The sequence below is a fragment of the Plectropomus leopardus genome, chromosome 18 (assembly GCF_026936395.1).
Source record: "Plectropomus leopardus strain MGB_pleo_1.0 chromosome 18, ASM2693639v1, whole genome shotgun sequence".
In the NCBI taxonomy this organism is placed as follows: Eukaryota; Metazoa; Chordata; class Actinopteri; order Perciformes; family Serranidae; genus Plectropomus; species Plectropomus leopardus.
This window is the reverse complement of record NC_142193.1, coordinates 6013528-6036291: the sequence shown is the minus strand read 5'-3', so window position 1 is coordinate 6036291 and position 22764 is coordinate 6013528. Positions and strand designations below refer to the sequence as shown.

Sequence of the window (22764 nt, the reverse complement as noted above, 5' to 3'; positions counted from 1 at the left end):
CCCCAGTGCATGCTGGAGGTCACGGTGTGAACAAGCCAACAGAACCACATCATCTGCAATTCTGTGGACCCCAAACCAGACCCCTTCCTCCCCCCGGCTGCACCTAGAGATTCTGTCCATGAGGATCACAAACAGATTCGGTGACAAGGGACAACCTAGTGGACGCTAACACCAACTGGAAACGTGCTTGACTTCACGTCGAGTATGCGGACGCAGCTCTCACTTTGGTCATACGGGGACCGGATGGCTCATATCAACCACCCCGGTACCCCTGCCTTCCGCAAGCAGTGCCCCCACAGGACTCCCAGAGGGACATGGTCGTAGGCTTCCTGCAAGTCCACAAACACATGTAGACCGTATGGGCAACTCCCACGACCCCTCCAGCAGCCCTGCGAGGATAAAGAGCAGGTCTGCTGTTCCACGACCAGGACGGGATCCACATTGTTCCTCCTGAATCTGAGGTCAGATAATCGGTCGGAGCCTTCTTTACCAGAACCCTGGAATAAACTCTCCTACTTTTCACGGATCATACCACACTAAAAATACATTTGCTAATATTTGTATGACTGCAAATTCCACAACACAAGGTCATCAAGTTTCTTGTGCTGAGTTAAAATGCCTTTCACAAGCTATTTAACCCTTTGAAAACTGTGCAAAGTGGTTTGATTTCTTTCAAAAATGGGGTGAAAGGCAATGAGCAACCTGGCAAGAGATGTCCCACAAATTGCAAGATATTAGTAAAAGGTGACAAGAAGGGGGAATAACACGCCACAAAGGGCCACAGGCCGGACTCAAAGCCTGAGGCAAATGGGGCGCACAACCTACCCAGTGAGCTAGAGGTCACCCCGAACCCTTTAACTAATTTGTGGCTAATTTCTGGGCCATGTCTTTTTAAGTTCCCCAGTGCCTTCTCCCCATGTTTTTGAAAGAAATCTAACTAATTTGCTCAGAATTCAATTAAACCTATTTATTCACAGATGGTGACAATCTTATCAACCTGTAAAAGAATACTTATCCGCCTCTGCACCCAGACGATGGTCCTCCTTCTGCTCCACATGTCCGTCAGTCCGCCAGCTTCCCATGGACCCTGAAGTTGTACAGGCACGTGAAGTCAGGATGGCCCCAGTTGCTCTCCACTTGGAGCTTCACGTGGCTGAAGACACCTTTGACATGATCCTGAGAGAAGAAAAATGAACAGAACGTTAGTTTGGCGGTCAAAAAGGAGGGAGAGGATGGGAAATAGAGGATATAATGTGTATGATAAAGACAGAAAACCTCTAACTCCAACAATATATTAGATTGTGAGTGAATTTTTTTGAAGAAAGTATTTCATTTTATGCCATAGTACTTACTGGTATTTTAAAAGTCTGAACTTGGTCCCCGTCCTGATCATAGTCAAAGGTTCCTAGCAGATCTCCTTCATCATCCAAAGTCTTCATGCCCTAAAATAGACAAAGAAACGAATACAATTGAACATCTTTTTGTTCTCTGTGTATGAGAAAGTGAAAAAAAAGGACATCTGCGGTGAAGAGAATTTGAAATATGTGACTTACGTAGACAGAAAACTTTTGGGGGGCGCTGGAAACTGAGCCAGTTGGGGTTACAGCCTTGGAAACGTGACCCAGTGTGACGTGGCTGATGGTGACTGGATAAGACAGGGCGATGACCAAATGTCCACGCTCTCCTGCAAAAGGCCAGCACTGTCCTGGAACCAGACATGAGCATCCCTGAAGACAGAAAGAGAGTTTAGACTGCATGTTCAGTGCTGGAGAGTAACTACTTACAGTAATTCAATGACAAAATAAATATTACTGTAACAAGTTACAGTTCCTGGGAAAAAAATATGTCATTAAATTAAAGTTACTAATGAAATGTTGGTGGTTACATATGAAAAACAAAATCTTTCCAGTAAAAAGTTTATATGTTGAATAAAATATTCGTTCTGTTGCTTTACATCTTTTTGCGGTTCAGGAATGCCTTCTATTGACATATTTTTGGACAACACAGGTCAGCAAAGCCGCTGACACAAATTTGAGCACATTTATGCGCTAATGTTGTTAGGTATTTTCAGCTTTAGTGCCCTGTTTAAAACATTTTGTGAGAAAAGTAATCAAAAAGTAATCCAATGTAATCAGCTAATTACTTGTTACATTTCTAACAGGGTAATCTGTAACCTTTTACATGTCACAAGTAAACTTCCCAACACTGGGTATACTGTATGTATAAATAATCCAAACCATCATATCATATAGCCACACCACATGGCGATGTGTTCTGTATTTGCAGTTCCTACCTGAATAACTGTCCTTGGGCTTAATGGGAGTTTCCAAACAGGTATCCCAAAAATCCTCAAGTATCCCGTCCGAGTCTGGTGCGTTTCTGAGGACCGATCTGGTATAACACAAGCACCTGCACAAAAACAACCACAAAGAAACTGAGAAATCCATCTCAAAATTAAAAAGCACATGTGCAAGTTACAATCTGACAAATGAAAATTGATCAGGGTGGTTTAGATGTCTCACCAAGAGACTCCAGAGCAAAGTTGGGCAAGGTGTCTGCTGCTGGAACCATGTGGTTCCTCAACCTCCGCAGCTCGTCCTGCAGCTCTCTCAGGTGCTTCGCGATGTCGTATCCTGCGTCATATCCTGCGTCGTACCTTGCTTCCTGTAAGTGAAAGATGAATTTAATGGTGCATGTTCAAAACATCTTTGGACCATGATTGTGTTTATGGATGCTCAGGAAGATTGAAAAGAAGGATTTATGATAAAATAAGCCAAGCTGCTACTGTGGGTCATACCTTGTTCTCGTTGGTGGGCGAGACCGGCGACTCAGACCGTCCTGAATCCAGGAAGTGACGGCTCAGGGCAGGGATGAAGTAGGCCACTCCTGATATACAGAGAAAAACAAAGCATAGGATAAACAGGTCAGTGATGTTTTATTCAAAGGCAGACAGTCTATAAAACACAAGCTGATGAATTGGATTTGATTGTTTGTGGAAGGAGAGTTTGCTTACCAAAACACAGAGGAAGTACGAGCAGCAGAAGAGCAAAATTCCTAAGTCTAAAAACGCTAGGAACCCTGCTGTTGCTGTCTCTGTCGCTGTCTGTGTTTCTGCTGATGGTCCTGGGGCTGGAGCTCTGGCTGGAGCTGTTGTTGCTGCCAGCGTTTCTGTATTTGTGGCTAGTACTGTAGCTGGTGCTGGTGGTGGTGGTGGTGGCGCTGTAGCTGGAGATGGGGATGGTGTTGTAGCTGGTGCTGGTGGTGGCACTGTAGCTGGTGCTGGTGGTGGCACTGTAGCTGGTGCTGGGGGTGGCACTGTAGCTGGTTTTGGTGGTGGCACTGTAGCTGGTGCTGGGGGTGGCACTGTAGCTGGTTTTGGTGGTGGCACTGTAGCTGGTGCTGGGGGTGGCACTGTAGCTGGTGCTGGGGGTGGCACTGTAGCTGGTGCTGGTGGTGGCGCTGTAGCTGGTCATCGGCGTGGTGCTGTAACTAGTGTTGGCACTGTAGCTTGTGTTGTCGTTTTTGCTGTTGTCGATGGCCTCTGTCTTTGGTCGGGTTCTACATCTTCTGTAAAACCTGTTTATAATGAGAAATGTGTGAGCAACGACTGAAAGCTTTGAAGATGTGTAATGAAGTCAAATAAGTGTGTTTCACACATACAAAACATACATATACAGTAAAACCGTGACATGCACACGCTATCTTACCTTTGTATGGTCTCCTTGTAGGCTACTGTGGGCTTTCCCTCACTATTATAGTATCCTGCCAATTCCAAACGTGAGCTCCTTCGTGGCATGACTGTAAACAAAACGAGACAGCAGAGGAGGGGGTTAGTCACTTGCCAACACAAGTTTTGTCATACATTTTAAACTGTTACATCTCTAATTGTAAGACTTCTTCCATCAGAATCAACCCAGTGCATGTCAGTGTTTTAAACTTCAGACACACAGGAGCTAAAAATAATTCTGCGTCAGTGGTGTGTTGATTTGACTTTACGGTCATTTTTGAGGTTGTAGTTCGTGGTGAATCAACCGGTCAACCATGTTCATTTTGTGAATTAAGATTGATGTATATCTTCAACATAGTCATACAAGTATCTTTTGCTTTGATATTTAAGGGCTTTTATCCCCAACCCCACTCTAAACCCGGTTATGGCCCTGAATAAGTAAATAGGACTGGTCAATATGGAGAAAATCCAATATCTGTTTTTTTTTTATTGATATTGCAGCGATATTGTAAGGTTGACTATTGGTGTTTTCACAAATTATTTGCATGAGATTTTAATAAATAATTGTCAGTAATGTGGCTACAATGACTGAGTGGCTGCAGACAAAAAGATTAGCCAAAATAGTAATTTCAGAAAATGTCATTACATCACTGTAATTCAACCTTTAAAAACAGGGAAATACACTTGCATTATGATATCCAAAATCTAAGACAATATCTAGTCTCATATCTCCATATCAATGTATTGCCCAGCCCTAAATTCAATCAGTGATTTGATTTTCTTGTTTTCTTTGCACAATTAGAAACTTTATAGTATTGTAGGAGATGCACAAAACTGAATTAATGGTTATGACTATTTATATTTTGTCAAGTGCTATTTACATATACACACATATATCAAATCTTTCACACACACTGAACATGATTTACCAAAAACTTTGCATATGTAAATACTCAATAACAAAAACCACAGAGAACTTTTGCTCTGTTTACTCTACTCTGTGTTTGTTTCCGGACAGGAACAAATATTTACCTTCACTATTGGATGAGACGTTCTCGTAGATTGTTTCTGAAGTGTGAAGCAGTGGTTACCAGCTGTGTAACTTTGGCAGGTTCACTGAGGGAGCAGCTGACGGAATGATGGATGGAACGCGACTTTATGACGTCAAGATGGAACATACGTCACACATTTTAACCGCGTCACAGAGAGCCCGCGCGCACGCCATGGCGCACACACACAAACACTTACGTGCACATGCGCACTACACGCGTGCGCGCACACATCCCTCTGAAATGCATTTTGCTTGTCTTGTCTTTAAAACGCAAAAAATAAGAAAATACAATTAAGTAGAATATGAAATAAATATATAAATCAGCTGAACGCAAAAGGTAGCATTACTTAAACCTGCATTTTCCAAACCTCTCCTCCAGCACCACTTCTCCTGTATGTTAGATCTCTCCCTGCTCCAACACAGCTAATTTAAATCGCTATTAACTCCTATAGCTGCTTAATAATCGGTACATCATTTAATCCAGCTGTGTTGCAGCACGGATAGATCCAAAATATGCAGGACAAGTGGTGCTGGAGGTTTGGGAAACGATGAGTTGAATCAAATATTGATATGACAGTAAGGTGTCTCCTGTGTTGAGTGAGATAAAATTACTTTTTTTAAATTATTATTATTATTTTGGCTTATTAATTAAATTTCATGAATCTCCTGTAGGGATGTAAAATATGTCATATCCAATATGCCAATATATAACAACTCATTTTGGCCAATAACCAATACCAATATATCTACTTTTATCCCCAATTAATTTTAGTTATTATCAAGTGTCTTCTATCATGGAATTTAAGTCATATTACACATTGTCTTATCGTGAAGGCCCAGCAGCAGATGGAGACATAAATAACAAGGCTGTTCAATGTCTGTAATATTTCACTCATTGTGCAAAAACTCAATTTAGGGTTGATGTTTTGTACCTGTTTACTTTGTCAACTGAAAAAAAATTTAAAGGTTTAAAAATAACATGCAGAGATCCGCATTATGGCCAATTCCGATGTTTTATTTTAAAGCCAGTATATGCTGATACTGGTGATGTGCCAATATTATCATGTATCCCTAGTCTCCTGTGTGTTTTTCTGAACTAAGTTAACCAGGGACACATCGCATTTATCCTTTTTTCTCCTAAGCCACAGTTTCCCCTAACATTTTGCTTTTTCAGCATTTGAATCCCTTTGAAATTGCTGTATGAACAGATGACAGGAGCAACTTCCTGACAGTGATGGAAATTTTGGTCTCTGTGGGTTAGGGAAGGGAAGGGTTAGGGAGACCATGGGTGGGACAGAAGTCACAAGAAACACGTGATGAATTTGGGCTATCAAGTCCCAGGTCGAGTATAGTTGCTCCTCTTAGTTGGGCGGTGCTTGATTGTGGCTCGATTCTTTTCAATATGGCTGCCAGGTCAGATTCTTTCCAAACCATGGATGTATTATAAGGAAGTCTAAACAGTCCCCTAAATTATGTTTCTGAAAACATTTGGGGCAAGAAAATGACATTGTAGTGACAGAATCTTGATTCATATTTGGTCGCGCTGCCTACTCTGACCGCAGTTCATGAGCAGTGATTGACATGATTGAAAGCTGTGTTTGAGACTTATCGGCTCTGATTAGTTATTGAACTTAAGTCGCAGTTGATTCTTGCAAATAATAATAATTATTATTATTGATTATTGGAGATAATCTGAGACGTGCTACTGTCTGGATGTCTGGATGTTACAACAAATATGAAAAAAAAATTCGATAAAAGTTATCAACTACAGCTTTAAACTCAGTCAGTACATCATGTAAATGCATTTAGTATGACGTGGGAAAAAAGTGGGGAAAAACTATTTTTCCAACTTTAAGACACCTTACATAAAAAATCCAACTTTAAAATGCAAGGTAGAAGGTGTTAAATTTTGATTTCGTTTTGAGAGGCAGTTTCCACTGCTTTTTGATGCCCTTATTTTTTTATTTTTGAATTTTACATTAATTTCCACCTTAAGGTTTAGTATGAAATATTTTCAGACACAAACAGTGACTGGATTTATTGCTTTATTTGCATTTGGACACATTTGCTAGGCAACAGATATTTATATTAAAAAAAAACATACCTATGACTTGAACATTTTGGGGCTTGTACTGGGTCGAGGTTACACACATTTTGTAGTCTTGAATTATTACTGGCCTTATTTTAACTGAAATAAGGCATACAGACATTGGACTGCACTCATCACACCAGTTAGTGTGTTACAGTTACAATTCAGTAACAACTGCAACAAGTTCCCTTTCAGTGGTAAAACATGTTCACTGTATTAAGATAAACAAAAACAAAAACATCGGCACATAACAGTGGTTCACTAGTGCAAAGTTAAAGGACCATAGCAGAGTTTTTGTACGTTTTAGCTCATTTACCACAGTCATGTACAGTTAATATCTCACCACCATGATTCAAAGCAGATTGTTGTGTTTTTGTCAACCTTTCAGGCATCAAATGTTTTCTATTTGTGTTACTAAAATATTGAAATCATCTTGCAGTGACTTAAAACGTAGGCTAATTTACATCACGTCTGCGCTGACTTTCAGTTATGTTAGCTATTTGTGGAAATGAAGAGCAGACTTTTCACTTTTGCATGACTGTCTGTGATGGATTGCCTTAAACCAGATCTCATGTTTAAGCTTGCACAGCGGGAAAAAACGCACTTCAGCAAGACAGCAGGCCCTAAAGGCAGCAGAGTTGTTCTGACTCCGTAATACAAATACAACAGAGATGGGCTAAAAATGTTTTGTTTGCCAAGAGAATGGCACTAAAGAAAGAGTCATAGATAGAGTCATATAGAGTCAAATAGTTCATCATTTTGGGAAGAAGAGGGTCAATAAATTTCATGGCATATGCCCAATAAATCTAAATATTTTCTTTGTGTTCAAATGGAAAGTTTAAAGTTGGCAGCGAAGGAAAGATTGGAGATTGCCTAAACAATTACGATTCTTCCCCAGGCAAGCATGAATGTCAACACAACATTTCATAAACTTGTGGAAACTATACTTGAAATATCTTGCCTGAGATGTTTTTGGGTTTAGAGCTGCTGGTAACACAAAACAGACGGCATCACCTTATCTTTTTGGAAATTGTGACGGACATTTTACACTTATGTTTTATAGATAAAATGATTAATCAAGAAAATAATCAGCCAGTTAACAGATTATTAAAAAGACTGCTAGCTGCAGTCCAGTAATAAACACACTAATATTTTAGCCTTTTCTTAGAACTTTATAGTAGCTAGTTGGGCTAAAAAATGATTAATCAATATTAAAGATGAATGTGAATGTGCTCTAAATTTTATGGCAAACTGTCACAATAGATTTCTCATCTTTGTGCACCAATGACAAGTCCAAGGGTCAGTGAAAATATGAGGATTCATCCTCTGGGGAGCATGAATGTTAAAAAAGGAATTTTCATGGTATTATGGGCAGTTAGCTGCAGAGATATCTTGGAGGGAACCCATCAAACTTTCCATCATTAAGCCCCACTGCCAGAAGAGCAACAATCTGAAAAAACTACAGGCTGCATTTTAAAATTTGATTTGTAGTAAATGGGCTAAAAACAACACCACAAAAACGATCCTTTAACTCACGTAACCTCCAAGCTGCTCCATGCAGTCAGTGCTGACAGACTGTAATTCCCTCTGCCTCAGTTCCATTCACAACCGACCTCAATGACCTGCGGCCTCTTGGGTTGTAACTTGGCGTAGTAAATAGTGACCGGCATAGTTTCGAACATTCACATCTGCAGTTTGAAACACAGAACTGAAACATTTTATCTCCTAAGGCACATTTTCCCAATCGTTTTTAAATGCTTTTTGTGTAAGCGATGAGTGGTTGTGCAGTCTGTTTTGGGGCTCAGCAGCATTTCTTCCCTCTCTTCCTGCGATCTCTGTCCCTTTGCGCGTTGATATTGACGGTGTCCTTCTCCCGCTCTCGTTCCCTCTCGGCTCTGTTCTGGCTCTGCTTCTTGGCCCGGAGCACCATGTGGGTGAAGGCCATAAACATCTGAACAAAGCAACATTCAAAACTGAGTCTTCAAAGTGACTGGAAAACAATTGGTGGATTCATCAATTAGTAAATTGACAGAAATTTAAAGGTGGGGTCAGCAATTCTGGAGGAAGATAACACACCATAGAGGTAAGCATGTTAGCATGTGACAGATTTAAGGCAGTGGGTACCCACTGCCTTTCTCTTTGGACATCACTATGTAGGTTTCCATTACAGATTTGTGCAAAAATTAAGTATTATTTTCAAATATGATAACATACAATTGCGAGATGTCTGTTTCCATTAGGTGATGTTATGCAACTTCTCCTCTCGCGATAACATTCCAAGAAGCATGGTGATGGATGTTCAAAACATTAGCAGGGTTATTTCTAATGCAGCCACCGCACATTGTCATTATTTTCAATCGAAGGCAACTTAGGCGTGTTACGTGAGCAATAATGTAATGGCAAGGCCCTTCGGGATGATTGGCTTAACTTTTAAAGAGTTATGTGATGCAGTAACACCTCTTGTGGCGCCTACTGCATCATGTCAGAGGGAGCCAGTCCCTACTACTTCAATTGCAGTTTTGCAAAATATGGCTTTTTTTAAATACCATCTCATGCAAGCATAGAAACTTAAATGGGAGCTTTCCAAAATTGACGTTTTTCCATTTGGCATATTTCGTATTTGCAATTTAAATTTGTGCAACTTGAATGGAAACCCACCTAATGATTTTTCCTCTTCTCCTCTGTTATCTTAACGATCACAAACACCTTCTGTTGCTATTTGGCTGGAATAGTATTTAGTAGACTGTGTATGAACACCGGATTTTTTTTTCAGTGCAAACACAGAATGGACAAAAAAACAGATTCTGAGATTACATTTGCTGGATTTGACAAAAAGCGCATTGTATTAAAATCCCTGACCGCATCTTTAATCTGCAACTAAAGTATTTGTTTAGGTCATTTTTAAAGTATAATGGCTATAATAACATCTAAAATTTGAATACTCACTATGTGTTTTAAGTCTTTTATTAAAAAAATATTCATAAGAAGAAAACTTTTTGGGCTTGAAAAGTGGACATGTTGGAATATACTATTAATTGCAGCCCTAAAATTGTACAAAAAGAAATCATGTAGTATCTATACATATATCTATACCTCAGTTACATTATCTGATAAACAGAATGAAACTCTGAAATATCAAATAAAACCTGGATGACTTTTAGGGTTACCTCTTCTACGTTTATGTTCTCTTTGGCACTGGTCTCAAACACCCGAACCCCCATCGACTCCCCAAAACGCACAGCATCCTGGGTATCCACCTGTTTCCTGGCAGGGTCGTCATTTTTGTTTCCCACTGTTGGAGTGAGCAGGAAAAATTACCTTTATTTCCACTTTCTTTAAGAACTGGAACAATTTCAACCTTTTATCATTTCCATCAAAATGCAGGAAAAGCCCAACTAAACCAACAACACATTATCCTGTTAAGTATATAATGTGTACACCTTGTTTTTTTGAAAAAAAAAAAAGAGTTTTTTTTCAAACTCATTTTTATTCAACCACAGAAACCTTGTTCTAATTTTGGTTCCTGGATAATAAAAAGTCCCTGCACCAGAGCTGCCACACAGAAGCAATGAGACTGTTTAACCAATAAATGTGCCGCTCTGAATGTTTAACACTATGCAGAGAACATGAAACACCGAATTCTTCTAAACAGTAACGCAGCTGACTCACCCAGGATCTTGCAGACGTTGTCACAGTTCTGGGAGATTTCATTTAACCACCTCTTAACATTTACAAATGACTCTGGGTTTGTCACGTCGTAAACTATAATGACACCATGTGTGTTTCTGTAGTAGCTGGAGAGAGAAAGATGGAACAGAATTAATCATGTGATATGCCATCAGGTTACAGTCAAAGTGAGGAGAATTCCTGAACATAAAACCAGCTTTGGTCTGGAGATAATTACGTTGATGTGATGGTTCTGAATCTCTCCTGGCCCGCTGTGTCCCAGATCTGCAGCTTAACCCGCTCTCCATCGATTTCTACTGTCCGGATCTTAAAGTCCACGCCGATGGTGGTGATGTAGCTGCCTGCAGACCAGCGGACCAACAAAAATCAGAAAAAAAGACAGCACAATAACCCTGTACTGTATCTGTGTGCAGGAACATGACCTGCATGCATCAAAAGTAAGCATCATGATGAAGACAGCAGATAAAAGCATTTACATCAGATCAGGATTAACACAAACAAGGTGAGATCTTGTAGCTACATCTTGAAAGCACAGATATATATAAGGAAATATGCTTCCTTTTTTTCCCAATGTGGGACATCATTTTTGTGGTTTGACCAATTCAAATAGCAAACAATAATACAATCAATTACAAACCGTTTCTGATAAAGAGCTCATTGGCTGAAAAATAAACTTCACGAGTTTGTTTGAACCTCAGGCCCTCTTGATTTAAAAAGTTTGTTTACCTTCTAACTTCCATTTCTCTTTGTGTACAGAACTGAACTGCCAGTCAGAGAAGATGTCACTCTGCCGGTTCCGACAACATGCTGAATCGACCAAGCAGCCGCTAAAGGCTGACAAGTAACAACGGTGCAGGAAAACACCATGAAAACTCATGAAAACAGAAGCTCACTAATGGCTTGACAATGAACACCAGCCAATAGCTTGGTGTGTCTGCTGCCTGAGGTTTTGGGACGTGTCCGCCAGTGTTCACACACTGTTCACACACTTGTTGAACGTTTTTCATTTGATCCAGCATGTTGAATTGGCACTGGAGCCAGCAGAGCCCATCGGTGAGAGAAATCCCTCTGATTGGCAGTTCAGCTCAGTGCACGCAAAGAGAAACAAAAGTGAGGAAAGCAAACAAACGACTTAAGTCCAGCTGGCGTGAGATTAACACACACGTGTTTAGAGTTCCAACACAAAATTTCTAAACTTTTCAATTACTTTTTTAATAACTTTTTTTTTCTTGTCCCACTTTCACTGCTTTTTTCAAACGTATTAGATTCAAATTCTACTCAAAAATTTCAGGTAGCTGACACACACGATGGAATGGAAAAATGGAGAAACGTATATGACAGTAAATAAAATGTCAAATTTAGAGCAACGTCACATCAACAGCTACAGAAAATACATTTTCTGTTATGTTAAATTACTTGGAACACAATCCATGGAAGAGTACTGGAACAATTTCATTACACAGTGCACAAAACAAAATTTACATAACTTTTCCAAATCTTTAAATTGATTTTTACTAATTCCATGACTTTTCTGGGCCTGGAAAACATGATTTTAAAATTCCATGACTCTTCCAGGTTTTCCATGACTGATGACTGTGGGAACCCTGCTTGTTGTACAAGGTAAGATTATGTTTTTTGTCCATGAACTCTTTAACAGAACCAGTTCATAACTGTTGATGTTATTGTATGTTACCACACAGTAAATATCATTTGTTCTTTTAACATAAGGCTGTGTTCTGAAATTTGTCCTGTCAGTCTTCCAGATTCCCTTTGTGAATAATGAAAATATGCTACTGCCGCCTGCTGCTTTGGAAAATTATTTCCTCTGACATATGCACAGAACACAAGTGCTAGTAGGCCGTTAGCTGTAGTCTTTGCACTGTGTTCAAGAGCAACTTTTTGGTCGATGTGAGGCAACACAACAGTCAGGCTTCATTGCCACTTTAAGCATCTGTGAGGTATGCAATGGATTTTGCTGGAAATTGCAAGAAACATGCTATCTTTCAAATGGACATAGCTTTGTATGTCAGATAATTTAATCTCATAAATATATTTAAGGAAATCAAAGGTTCTATGTTTTATGTGCCCATCCTTCCCTCACAATGTCAGCATGTTGTCTGAGCAGGTTAGGACAGCTCTGCGTAACTCTTCAGGTGATAAGATGAGTTGACTTGATAAAATACTTTTCCTTCCTGCCTCGAAGAAGACTATGTGTGTCACTCTGGAGTCATTTGACTTGCAACAAACTTTGGTAACTCACCAGAGAAAGAGTTGTCTGCAAAGCGTAGCAGAAGACTGCTTTTCCCCACATCTGAGAGAGAGAGAGACAGATCAGAGAGACCAAATTAACAAGCAAATAACTGAGAAATGAAAGTGACCAATGAGGAACAGGCAAGCCAGTTACTGTATATTTACTGTAGGTTTACTATCAGAAAGTCCCGAGTGACAGACTTCTTCCAGGCATGTCATAAAATATGCAGGATAAGGGCAGGATAACAAAAGTGAAACAAAGCAAAAATTAGGGCAAAGGTTGAAATCCTACCAGAGACAAATAAGTGATTAAAGAGAAACTGCTATCCTTAAAAAACTGTCCTAAATAATCTGCAGAAAATTGCCCAAAGAGAACCAGTGGAAACTTGTCAAAAGAGACCTGACAAACCAGAATAAAGTGGTAGTAACTCAACCATGACCATGTTTTACCCATAAACCCAAAAACAACCCAATACAATTTCTGTGTAACTAAAGAGGAAAATACAAGTCCAGAAGCACAGATTTCTTGCATTTGCTACATGGATCATTTCTGCATGTAAAAATGCAACAAAAATATTTAAGTAATGGTGCTATTAAAATCAAATTGCACTGAAATCTCCTGATATATGACAATATCACATTTGATCTACATTACTATAGAGTCCAAAAATTGTCAAAACAACTACCACTAACAGGCTGCCTGACGAGTCCAAGAATTTTGTAAGAAAATATTAATACATATCAGTAAATACTGTTACATATTTTTAAAAACAAGGCTAAGCAAACCCAGTTAAGCCAGAATAACAACAAAACTTATGCGAACCATCAGAAACTGAAAACTGTAACTCTCTGACTACCTGACACTGAATGCTTTTAACGGGTAAAAGTGCACCCTGACCATTCAAAAGTTAAACAGATGGAGCTGTATTTTTTTCTTATGATAAAGATGACGCTGGGGTTATTAGGAAATATTTCCAGACATACTCTTCAAGGAAACATTTCAAAATTGTTCTCTACAGGAACATAAAAGCCTGATGATATTATCACTGGGAATTCACCTGCATATAAATAAATCCTCTAGAGTAAAAAGGTAAAACAAAGCCCTGAACAGGGTTGAGTAATAGGAACAAGTCCTGACTTGGAACCATTTCCAAATGTATGAGTAGGGCTGGGTACGGTGTTTGATACCTTTAAGGCATTGCAAAAAGTAACCCAGTTTCAAGTAGTATCGAAACGTCTGAAGTCAAACAAGGCCTTCTTGTGCCCAGATGTAGAGAACAGCCCCTTCCTGACTTCCTACATCAATACTTCCAGCTCCTTTTCCTGGACCTAACCTATCATTGAACCTGGCCTTCACTGTGATCTTAACTACACACCTGTAAAGTTTCATGACTGCACCATGCACATTTGCAAAGTAATCCTGTTCACAAAATCTTTCCACAGAAAGACTGATAGACAGACCTAAAACACCTGGTAAAAAAACACAAGAGGGCTTTTGTGGTAGTTCCCGTTACAACAGATGTCACCAGGAACAGATTATGCCATGATGACAAACAAACACACACACCAGGTGAAAACAATACCAACTGTTGTGATGCTGTAGCAACTGGAAATGACTATTTGTATGGTTATGCTTGCAGCCAATCATGGCAAGCATTCTTCCATTTTATGAGACGTTTGATTAGCCCACTACTGCAGCGGCTATGACAGTTGGTGGTACAGTGAAGTCCAGGGCAGTATATTTACTGAGTCAGCAGTTCCACGTGTTGAGATGCCAATAAAATATTTAGAGGTATGGCACTACTACACGCCAGTGGCATCTGATAGCATCTGACACAACTGAATTCTTCCATTCAAATGCAGGGTATCAACTTAGATGGGGAAAAAAGAGCTACTGAGCTTCCATCTACACCACTGCTCACTGGCTGTTAAAACACACATGTAGTGAGTACAATATTGTGGACACCAAATGCTCAGATTGATGCAATACAATCGAATAACTGTACAAAAAATAATTTGCTCTTGGTCTAAAAGCACAGATTTTTTTATGTTCCAAATCATATTTACAATTATACAGAATAACCTAATGCTAGATCTTATAAATTATGTAAAAACCAGTGGGAAGTGGCCCATGTTCCAAAATAATCGGATGTTTTGTGACTTCTCATAGTCAACTAAAGACAAAAATCAAAGCCAGAATTAAAAAAAAAAAAGAATCTGTATCAGCATAAACAAATCACATTGATAGAATTAAAAAAATGTCTAAGCTCAGAGCAGGCAACTCACTTGCCCAGAAAACAGCAGTGACTACATCTGATATCAAAGCAGTACGGCTTATTTCAATATTCCAAAGCAGTGATGTTTAACCCACTTTGAAGCTAGTCTGAAGTTTGTGCAGTTTGAAACTCGCTTAAACAAGCACACAGCTGCTTTGAAATATGAAGCAGTTAATGCTTTGTTTAGACAGTCAGCCAGTAGGTGGTTTGAAACTGGTCTGAACCCTTGCGGGGCATTTCTTAATCAGAGAGTTCACTGAGTCAGACACACACTTTGTGACTTCCAGAAGTGTTGGAGCGGAGGACAGCTGTCCGTGAATGGCACAGTCACTGTAATAAACCGAGCTTTGGTTGCTGATACAACATATATGAACAAAGCGTGTTCATATAACCATCTTCACCACCTTACGTATTCATATAAACTCAGCTCTTTAAGTATATTTAAATTTGACAAAATTAGTAACGGAAAACACGTGCTGATCAAATTCAGACCAGTTTCCTTACTAAAACTAGTTTTGATGTCTTAATGTCTTAGTTTTGTGTAATTCAGAAGATACAGAAATTGGAAATTCATCTCAAATATGTACCCCTATCATTACTTTCAGAGGTATTTCACTGCTGGAAAAATGGCCTTCTTATAAAATTAGGATGTCTATGCAGTAGAAAGACGCAAATACTCTTGAAATTTCTGCCACATGACCAGAGAAATAAGGAAAAAAAGAGATTGTTCCTCAAGAGAAGGAAAACCTACAACTACCAGAATACATAACACCACATCAGAGCGATAAACGCTCCCACTGGTGGCTGATGTAATGCGAACTTGTACATGTGAAACAAAGGCAGCCAGCCAACAAGAAACAATCTTGTATGAAAGTTCAACGTTAAGCTAAAACATTTTTCTGAGAACATTTGAAGTGAGAAATTTGCAATGCAGTGACAGAATTCTGGTTTATATTTGATCAGCGCTGCTTTTATCATTTAATCTCTGATTTTCATCTTTCATATTCACTGTGAAGGAAGCAGTATGGCCCCCACTTTCTGTTCAAAAACTCATGCTATTATAGCTAAAAATGGCACTGAAATTTGTTTCCAAGAACATTTAAGGCTAGAAATAGGCAGTGTAGTAACATAATCTTGATTCTATAATCTGTATTCTCTGATCGTTTTTTAGTTTGATTGGATTTCAGTCCAAGGCAGGTCTGAATCTTGAAGGCAGGCATTAGGAAAATGTGGAAGTACAGCCTGTAGTTTGAGCAGCAGAACTCCACTGGATGACAAGTTTTGCATCAATTTGTGTCACCCCTTTAAAACTGGTGTGTAAAACTGTGCTGTTGTTGTTCACTGCCCTGTGTAAATATGCTTTGTTCTTTCAACATTGGATTGTGTTGTTAATATGCTAACTGGCTAACTAGCATCAAGGCAGTCTTCCAGTTTCTCTTTATGAATGATGAGTACAGATGACCGCCGTCTGCTAGTATGGAGGAGTATTTCCTCTCATGCAGGTGCGGAACATACTGTACGTGCTAGTTGGCTATCCGTTTGTTTTGTTCATGTGCCATTTTTTGGCAGAGACACAGCGAGGTGAGGCAAAGCAGCTTGGGGCTTTCAATGCCACTTGATTTCTGATGTTGGTTTGGTGTGAGTGGGCCTTAAAAGTCTCGCACTCCAACTTTAAAACAGTGGTTCCAAAACTGAGGGGAGTGCTGAGCCATGCAAACCATTTTCACAGAGGACATTTCTCCATGGCAAAGACAAGTGAAACCAGTGCACTTCCTACTGTAACAAGTCATAATGTCTGATCTGGAATGGTCAGGCTAAGTTTCTTTTTTGTGTAAAAACTCTGCAGGTTTGGGCAATGTTTAACGTGCACTTTTAATTTTCCTACAAACTAGTATGCAACAAGATTAAAAAGAGACAGAGATCTCATGTACTTGATATTATTTCAATAAAAAGCTACTTCTATTTTTACTAGTTTCACCTATATTGTTACCAGTTGATTAAAAGTCAATCAATTTAAATGTTGAATTTTGGGCTTCCTAAGCATGCCAACTACTGACTACATATATTCACTTATAAGTCACCTAATATTGCCATTAGTGACTTCTGGGACTCAATAAACTACATGATTTGATTTCAGATTAATATTGAATGAACTGATGCACTAACTGGAGTCTCCAATGATGAGCAGCTTAAAGAGATGATTGTAGTCCTTCCCTGCCATTTGGAAGGCTTCTCACTGTATTTCCAAGTAAAATCAGTTTCATAGAAGAGAGTTGATTCCTGATCTCCCCAGTGGTTGTGTTTTTCTTCCTTCCAATGCTACGAGCTCAGTGTAGCACAAGAGTTTGTCCAAAAGTTGTAGGGATCCTTGTGCCAATAAGAGCACATTCCAGTTGAATTTCTGCAACTTTAAGTTTTGGTTTATCCTTAAGAGTTTCAGTTCAGATGTTCACATCATTCGTTTTGGATTCACATTGAAACCACAGCAGGCAGCAGTGTTTCTGAAGATTTCTGCATTTATGATTCATGCTTGATGGCCGAGAGCTGCCACGTGGTTCCACCTTGGTTCCAGTTCCACCCAGTGACACTCCAGGAGGGGATTTCCAACTTGTGACCACTCATTGATTTTTTGAACGTTCACAGTTGTGTCAGTGCAATGTGGACACTCCTTCGTTTCTCCTTTGGATGCAGTCCCACATTTAAGGAAACGTCTTCACAGAGGTCTATGCATGTAAACACTGGAAAGGCTCCAAAATAGTGGAATTTGGCATTATGTGGTTATTGCTCTGGCAGCCAAATGTGCAGGTGACTTGACAGCTGATCATAAATCCAGTTATTGCCCTGAACTCCTCCACTGCTCACTCATTAACACCATCCCTTTTTATAAAGGAGCAAGAAACTGAGATGTTCCTCTTTTTGGCTGCAGTTCAGTAGTGGTTACATATGCTGAGGTTCCTTTAAGCTGATCCCTTATCGTCACTTCAGTTCCTCTGGTGGTTGGGTGAAAAGTCAACTGTTCCCTGTTTCATGACATTAGGAGGGTTTTCACTTCTTGCTTCTCTTTAGCCCAGGTTTAACAAGGTGCTAAACAAAGAAAGAGGAAAATAATAAAGGGGTTAAAAGAAAACACAACAATCAGACTAACCACTGTGCAGTAGTCAACTGTAACTAAGTACATTTAGTAAAGTACTGTACTTAAAGCCCAGTGTATAGGATTTAGTGCATCGATTGGCAGAAATAGTGTATGATATTCAAGACTACTTTTTCCTTGATTTAAAATAAAAAAAATAGGAATTGCTGTGTTTTCGTTAACTTAGAATGAGCCGTATATATCTAAATATGGAGTTGGTCTTCTACAGTAGCCCAGAATGGACATATAAAAACACTGGCTCTAGATAAGACTATTTACATTTTTGTGTCGACCATCATCATTATTCTCAATGCTTGGCACACAAGTTTCAGTTGATTGCAATCTGAAACTCTATACCACTAGATTCCGATAAATCCTATATACATATTGAACCTTTCAGCACAAATTTGAAATACATGTACTTTACTTGAATATTTCCAAGTCATGAGACTTTATGCCTCTGCTCCTCTACATCTCAGAGATAGATGATGTACTTTTTACTCCCCTACATTTACTGAGAAGCTTTAGCTACTTTGCAGATTAGTTTTTCATTCCCATCCTGTCCACTGAAAACCATGTACCTTCCAGATATGTTGATTTTGAATGTTTTGTTCCTTTCTAACTGAGAAAATTCTCCTTCTTCTTAAGCTGAATTAAATCTCTAAAAACCCTCTTGGATCAGCTGGAAAATGCATCATGACAAAGCTGAAAAAGTCTGTTTTTCTGACATCCTCACAGGACAGCCACGCTGCAAACATATTATGATCTTATAGAATATAATGCACTGCTGTAGATTAAACTACCTGACAGTACATAAAGTGGTTAATATGAGCACAGCCTTAAACATCCACAGCTGTAATATGCAACTTACACATTATAATGCAACAGTAGTATTAATCAAAAAATATATATATATATGATATATAACAGTCAAACACTGACAAGGAACATTTTGCTGTACAATAACTAGTTTTACTTTTAGTACTTTAAATAGATCTAGCTGATAATACTTGCCTACTTTTACTCAAGTAAATGCAGGACTTTTACTTGGAATATGTTCACATTATAGTATTAATAGGCTACTTTGACTTCAGTAAAGGATCTAAATACTTAGTCTACTACTAAGTCATCTGCCACTTAGCTTATCGGTTATTTTTTTATTGCTGTATGCATTGTGTGCCCCTCCTTACCTCCCTCCCAGCTCCTCAAACAACAGCTGAGTCACTAAATATAACTTCCTCATCCTGCTTTATCCACCCCCATCCTATAACTAAAGATGCTCTTCTAAACCGTCTCTGCCATGACTTAGCTGGGAACAGCTAGGTAGCACCAATGAAAGCTCGCTGTCTGTCCAGCTGTCATTGCTTTTGCATGGCTAGCACTAAAGGCTGGACAGGGACGTCATGTTAAAACAGTGGAGTATGGCTGGCTGACGTTGGGGCAGTTTTCCATGAAAACAGGAAAGGCTGCCGCTGCCTTTGAAAGTAATCTGTGGGACTTTGCTAATGCGAGCAATTCTAGCTCCAGTGCGTTATGTTTTGCATGCCAGGAAAATAACGCTGCCCGTCGCTTCAAAAGCTTGTAATTAAATGATTATTTGTATACCAGCAAAGATGAAAACGCCGTAATAAACGATTTGGTCATGAGTCATTTAGGCTTAGTTTGAATCCCCCAAACAGAATTTGCATCAACACTGTGTGGAGTACAGAAAATAATTTACTAAATGTTTACTTCAGTACATCATTTCATATCTGGAGATGACGAATTGTAGTATGACTCTTATCGTTTGAGAATAAGAGTCTTAATTAATTAATTATGGGGTACAAGCACTTGCCAATAGACAAGAAGATTTTTGACAAAGATTTTGAACGTAGTTTGGCGTAAAATCCTACGAACACGAACTGACAACAATGACGGCTGCGGGCCGTGTTGAAAACGAATAAAAATCCAAAACAGCGCTGGTTTAATAAAAGGTCGACACTACATAGATGTTTTTCTGCTGTGAAAGACCTGCTGCCGTGAGACTAATGTTTATTAATCTGGTTGTAGTTGAGCCGTTAAAGCAAGGGTTGTGTGTGAACAACAGTTCATCTTGTTGGACACGTTCTGGGAATGTTACGCCAAGCTTCCTTGGAAAATCTTATACTTTTCGTTAAGAGAGTTTAATGAGGCTAGGCTAACCCTTTAAATTGGTTATATGGATGTGTGAGTAACGACAAAAGAGACGTTTTTCAATTCGGCACACATTAAGAGCACAAATGTGGGTTTGTTTTTGCGTCAAACAAGTTCATTGTCACCTTGGTTTTGGCTACTACTGACTAACATAACGTTAGCTAACGTTACATCGTTGGTGGTATTGCCTGAGCAGTGTGAAACAGCGAATTAAAGTTAAGTGAAATTTTCCTAAATTTTAACACGGACTTCTTTAACCGGAGTAGCAACGAGACCGTGACAATTCAAGAAAATGAAAATTCGTGCTTAATAAGATGCAACTCGCTGCAAAGAAGTCAAGCGACTCTAAAACTCGCAGATTTGTTATTAAGTCTGGAGTGACGGTGTCTGGGCCTGACCCCGGCCTGCCACTGACGTGCTCCAAACACCAAGACGTCAGAAAACTTCTCACTCCTCGGCGAAACTTGGAATGAGACATTTTTACAAACGAACAGATAAATAAAACTTACTTTGGTTACGTGTCTGTTGCTGGTACTCGGTCACTGGGTCATGTTTACGGACCCGCGGTTGACGTTGTTTTTGTTCCGGTGGAGTCCGCTAAATCACCGCTCCGGTCGGAATGTCTCCCCGCCGACCACACCTGACTGTCTGCAGCTGATGACCCGCTCTCATCATCTGATGCTGCGTTCACGTCATGTGGGAAAAAAACCAACGCTACACACAACCGCTGTGTGGGTACAAACTCAGGCCCCACTACTTGAATTTTTTATATTTTGTTCGTGGAAGGTCATAAAAATAAATGACAACACAAACTATATATGTATATAGTTATGCTTGTAATTCTGTATATAGATTTACTACATTCTCTTTAGATTCAGTTTATTAATTTGCAATTACTATCTATTGTATCTTATTTACGCTATATTCCATCCCTTATTTTAGCGTGCACCATTTATGTTTCGATATTATTTTTCTTTTCTTTCTTTTTAATATAAAGCAGGTATAGGTGTTATATAAAAACGATGAAAGTGTCAAAGCTCACCCACAGAGACATGCGTACAGTCTGCTACACACTGCAGAATGTTACAAACTAAACTAAAAAGACAGGTCCTAAAACAGAGTGCTCCGACAAAATATGAGTACAAGCAGTGTAAAAAAAAAGTTTTTGAACATTAATGCATGTAAATATGTTTTTGTGGAAACTGAAAATACAAGTATGAACCTGAAAATGATAAATAACTTGAACTTAATTAATGAATTCTTAGTGTCTATGATATAGATTTAGGATATTTTGGGATAAGGCTTGTCCTATATTAAACACAGTGCAAATGTCAGCTCTGACAAATTCATAAACAAGATCCGAACCATTTTCTACATTTTCTTTGCACCAAAAGGTAAAAAAGCATCTAGTACACTTTACTTACACCGCTTTCACAAGACCGCTTGAGCTTTAATCACAAACGCTAAAATACAGTGCTGAATTGGTATTATCTGAGATTTGTGTGAAATGAAACTACCAGTTAAGACACACCTAACAATGATGTCGCCATCCCAGTTTCAAAATTGCAACATCAGCCAAAACCAGTGTCCGGTCACAGTTTACATGAGTAATCTTTCCGTCTTCAGCCTGTTCACCCTCATACAAACAGCTTGGACATGTTGTAAAAATGTCAGAAAAACATAAGAAGCTATGAATTAGAATGAATCCCAAAGAAACAGTTTAGTATACCTGTCTTTGTACAAGATTTAAAGCTGCTCAATACCTAAAATGTGTCTCATACATATAATTACATACACACAGCTCAGTTGGGGTAACAACCTCTTTAAATATGAATTTGACCTAAACTTTCCCCTTAAAGTCACTTGAAAATTAGAAAAAAAACATACATATTTCTCATCATCTAATTTAAGCTATATGTTGTTTACTCTAAGAAATACTAAAGATGTACAAGAAAGATACTAAGATGCCTGTTTTATGACTGCAGAGTTTAATAAAAATGCATAGCAACACTATCTACTATTGCAGTTTCAAATTACATGCTGTGGGTTTTAACTAAATTAAATCACTTTAGTTAAATTTGTAATGATGGGCCTACAGCATTGACAATGTTTAGGGATAACACAAATATCTTCGAATGTATCGAACATTTTTACTTAACAAATCCCAACAAAACCAAAATTAACAGTTTCTTAGTCTCTCTCAACCTATTGAACACATACATTTTTAAAACCAACTGGCAAATATATGAAGGCTAATTATTTCCCAAAACAGCTGACTACTGAAGATCAAAAATAATACAGGAGAAAAAGGTGCATTTGCTGGGGACTATTTTCAGCTGCGGATTGATCCACATTTGGTGCTCTAGTGAGTATTTGGGGTAG

General features: G+C 39.0%; 1 protein-coding gene and 1 pseudogene across 1 annotated transcript; both read right to left on the bottom strand.

The window, feature by feature from the left end:
- Positions 1–459: 459 nt before the first annotated feature.
- Positions 460–3796, bottom strand: LOC148186425 (uncharacterized; annotated as a pseudogene).
- A 3013-nt stretch (positions 3797–6809) lies between these two features.
- On the bottom strand, positions 6810–21054 carry LOC121956514 (ras-related protein Rab-35). Its single transcript, XM_042504775.2, has 7 exons — positions 20892–21054; positions 17247–18164; positions 12815–12865; positions 10772–10895; positions 10537–10661; positions 10035–10159; positions 6810–8818 (listed from the first exon to the last, which is right to left on the bottom strand). Exons 2-7 carry the CDS (start codon positions 17299–17301, stop codon positions 8669–8671), a joined length of 630 nt encoding a protein of 209 aa, XP_042360709.1. The 5' UTR covers positions 17302–18164; positions 20892–21054; the 3' UTR covers positions 6810–8668.
- Between the last annotated feature and the right edge of the window lie 1710 nt (positions 21055–22764).